The sequence below is a fragment of the Carlito syrichta genome, unplaced genomic scaffold (assembly GCF_000164805.1).
Source record: "Carlito syrichta isolate Samal-C Ts95f unplaced genomic scaffold, Tarsius_syrichta-2.0.1 Scaffold306782, whole genome shotgun sequence".
Classification (NCBI taxonomy): Eukaryota; Metazoa; Chordata; class Mammalia; order Primates; family Tarsiidae; genus Carlito; species Carlito syrichta.
Window position 1 is genome coordinate 464,971 of NW_007250878.1, and position 2,407 is coordinate 467,377.

Below are 2,407 nucleotides of genomic sequence, written 5' to 3' on the forward strand. Positions count from 1 at the left end.
TGGGCTTCTAGGAGGCCTCATGTGACAGCCAGCCCACGTGCTTCTCTCTGCAGGTGCCCCCAGCGAGGACCCACAGTTCCCCAAGGTGCAGTGGCCGCCCCGTGAACTCTGTTCTGCCTGCCACAATGAACTCCGGGGTGAGCCTGTGTGGGATGTGGACGCCACCCTGCACTTCCTCAAGGCCCACTTCTCCCCAAGCAACATCGTCCTGGCCCTCCCCCGAGCTGGCCCGGGTGCTCAGAGGGGTATGCAGGAATTGGCAGCCGTCCCAAAGCTGGTCATGGGAGCCCTGGAGCTGGGAACCAGAAATTCGTCTCTGGGCCCAGAGATGGACAAGGTGACCAGATCCCCTGGAAACATCGTCATGGCTGTTCTGGCGGAGAGACCTGAGGCGAGTGGCCCCCCAGAGCTAGACACCAACCTCAGAGTTGGGCCAGACCGGGGGCCTCCTGAGCATGTGGTGGAGCTTTGGAGGGATGAGCCCAAACAGCCGCAGGGGCCTCGGCGCCTCAGCAAGCGCGATGCGGGGGCTGCATTGCCGGCTGAGCCCTGGGCTGAGAAGAACCGCCTCTGGGGTCGCAGCTCCAGGCAGCTGGCTGACGTCCCTGAGGGGGAGCTGGAGGCCCGAGGCGGGCAGGGCCGAGGCCAGTGGCTGCAGGTGCTGGGAGGGGGCTTCTCCCACCTGGACATCAGCCTGTGTGTGGGGCTCTACTCCCTGTCCTTCATGGGCCTGCTGGCCGTGTACACCTACTTCCGGGCCAAGGTGAGGGCACTGAAGGGCCATGCTGGCCACCCTGCAGCCTGAACAGTACACCTTGGGAGGGGGGAGGAGAGGAAGCCACTATCGTGTTCTTCCAGCCCCCTGCCCTATCCCCTCCCCTCGCAACTCTGCTCCTTGTCCAGCCTAGAAGGGTGGGAAGTCCAGGAAAACCATTTGCTCCAATGAACCTTCTGGGGTCTGCTGGGAAGGAGAGTTTGTAGACACAAAAGACAGGAATAGCCTCCAGGTTCCTATGCTGCATAGAGGGCAGGCAGCCTCAGGCAGTAGGCTTAAGGAGGCTCAGGCTAGCCTCCAAGCACCAATTCCCATCTTTCAGCTTACTGGAAATCCTATCCCATGCTCACTGGGGCCTCAGTCTCTCCTACTTGGTTTTGGCCCTGTACTGGGGCACGTGAAGCCACAGGAAGGTCCCCTGAACTGGGTGAGCTGGGGAGGAACTCCTCCCTACACCTAGAGCTCCGAACATCCTGCTGCTTCCTGGACATGAAGAGGCCTTTGCATCCCAGAGGGAAGGACCATCTCTGGGCCCCCACGGTCTGTCTGGCCTCCAGCTCTTCAGGCCTCCTGGGGGTGGAGTTGACTTCATCATGGGCTCTGGAAGTTTCTGGAAGTCATGATGGTCTCCCCGGTGAGGTGGGCGATGGTCACTGGACTGTGGGGTGAGTGGCTTGCTTGGCAGGACCTGACAAGATGGCATGGGGAAGGCTGTGGGGTCCATAGTGCCTTAGCTGACTTAGCTGCAAGGGCTGAGGGAAGACACAGGAAAAGTGGTCGACTTGAATAACTCTGGCTGATCCCTGTTGAGCTCCCTGCTTTCTGAGCTGGGTCTTTAGGCTTTTTATTTTGGTCTCCAGAATAGATGCTCATCTTTGGACATGGAGGATGCTGGGTTGCAGATTGGGAGGGAAATGTCCAAGAACCCCCACACACACACCCCGACACACACAACACACAGGTCAGGCAGGCCTAAGAGGGAGCAGCATTGCATACATGCTTGATTCGCACTCTACCCTGCATCTTGGGAGGCTTGTGGAATAAATTATTTTTGCTAAGGCAAGCATCGGTGTGTTCTTCAGCTAACTTCTTGGAGATCCATTTCCAGGTCTGGTCAGAATGCACAGAGACCAGGCCAACCAACCTAGGATGCAACTATACTCAATTCCTTGGCCACAGGGAAGCAGGGCCCTTCCCACTGCCTCAGAGCTCCCCAGCGCCCAGGCCCCAGGCCCCGGGCGTCCCCTGGTGCATGGGGATAATACGTGCAGTCCTGCCGCCTCCTGCCTTCCCACCCTTCCTGGGAGCACCCGCCTGGCCGCAGGTCTGCCAGGAGCCTGCCTGCACCTGCCCACATCCAGCCCCTCCTCTGGAAGAGGGTTTGTTTGTGGGAGCTGCTCAGCAGGGAGGAGTCAGCCAGGATTAGAGATCCTGCCCCTAATCCGGCCTGCTGGGTTTTTTTACCAGGATCAGAGCAGCTGATAATGAACCTCATTAAGGGGGAGCAGGAGCCTCAATCCGATTTGGGGTTTTCTCTTTGACATCTTCACTCTGCTCAGATGGTCTGGGCACCGGGTGGAGCAGGTGGGATGCCAAGGGCCCTCCCCCTGTGGGGCAGCTGGGGTGGGGGGG

General features: G+C 59.6%; 1 protein-coding gene across 2 annotated transcripts in view; it reads left to right on the forward strand.

Annotated features, from left to right (window-relative positions):
• The window catches only part of QSOX1 (quiescin sulfhydryl oxidase 1), a 42,440-nt gene extending 40,602 nt beyond the window's left edge, over positions 1-1,838 (forward strand). Inside the window, exons 12-13 of one of the 2 annotated variants that reach the window (XM_008063366.2) lie at positions 54-391; positions 1,098-1,838. In XM_008063366.2, the coding sequence (XP_008061557.1) occupies positions 54-391; positions 1,098-1,235 (476 nt within the window). In that variant the 3' untranslated portion in view covers positions 1,236-1,838. Of the gene's footprint in view, positions 1-53; positions 827-1,097 lie in introns of those variants that run through there. The other variant, XM_008063365.2, reaches the window with a different exon arrangement.
• Positions 1,839-2,407: the final 569 nt, after the last annotated feature.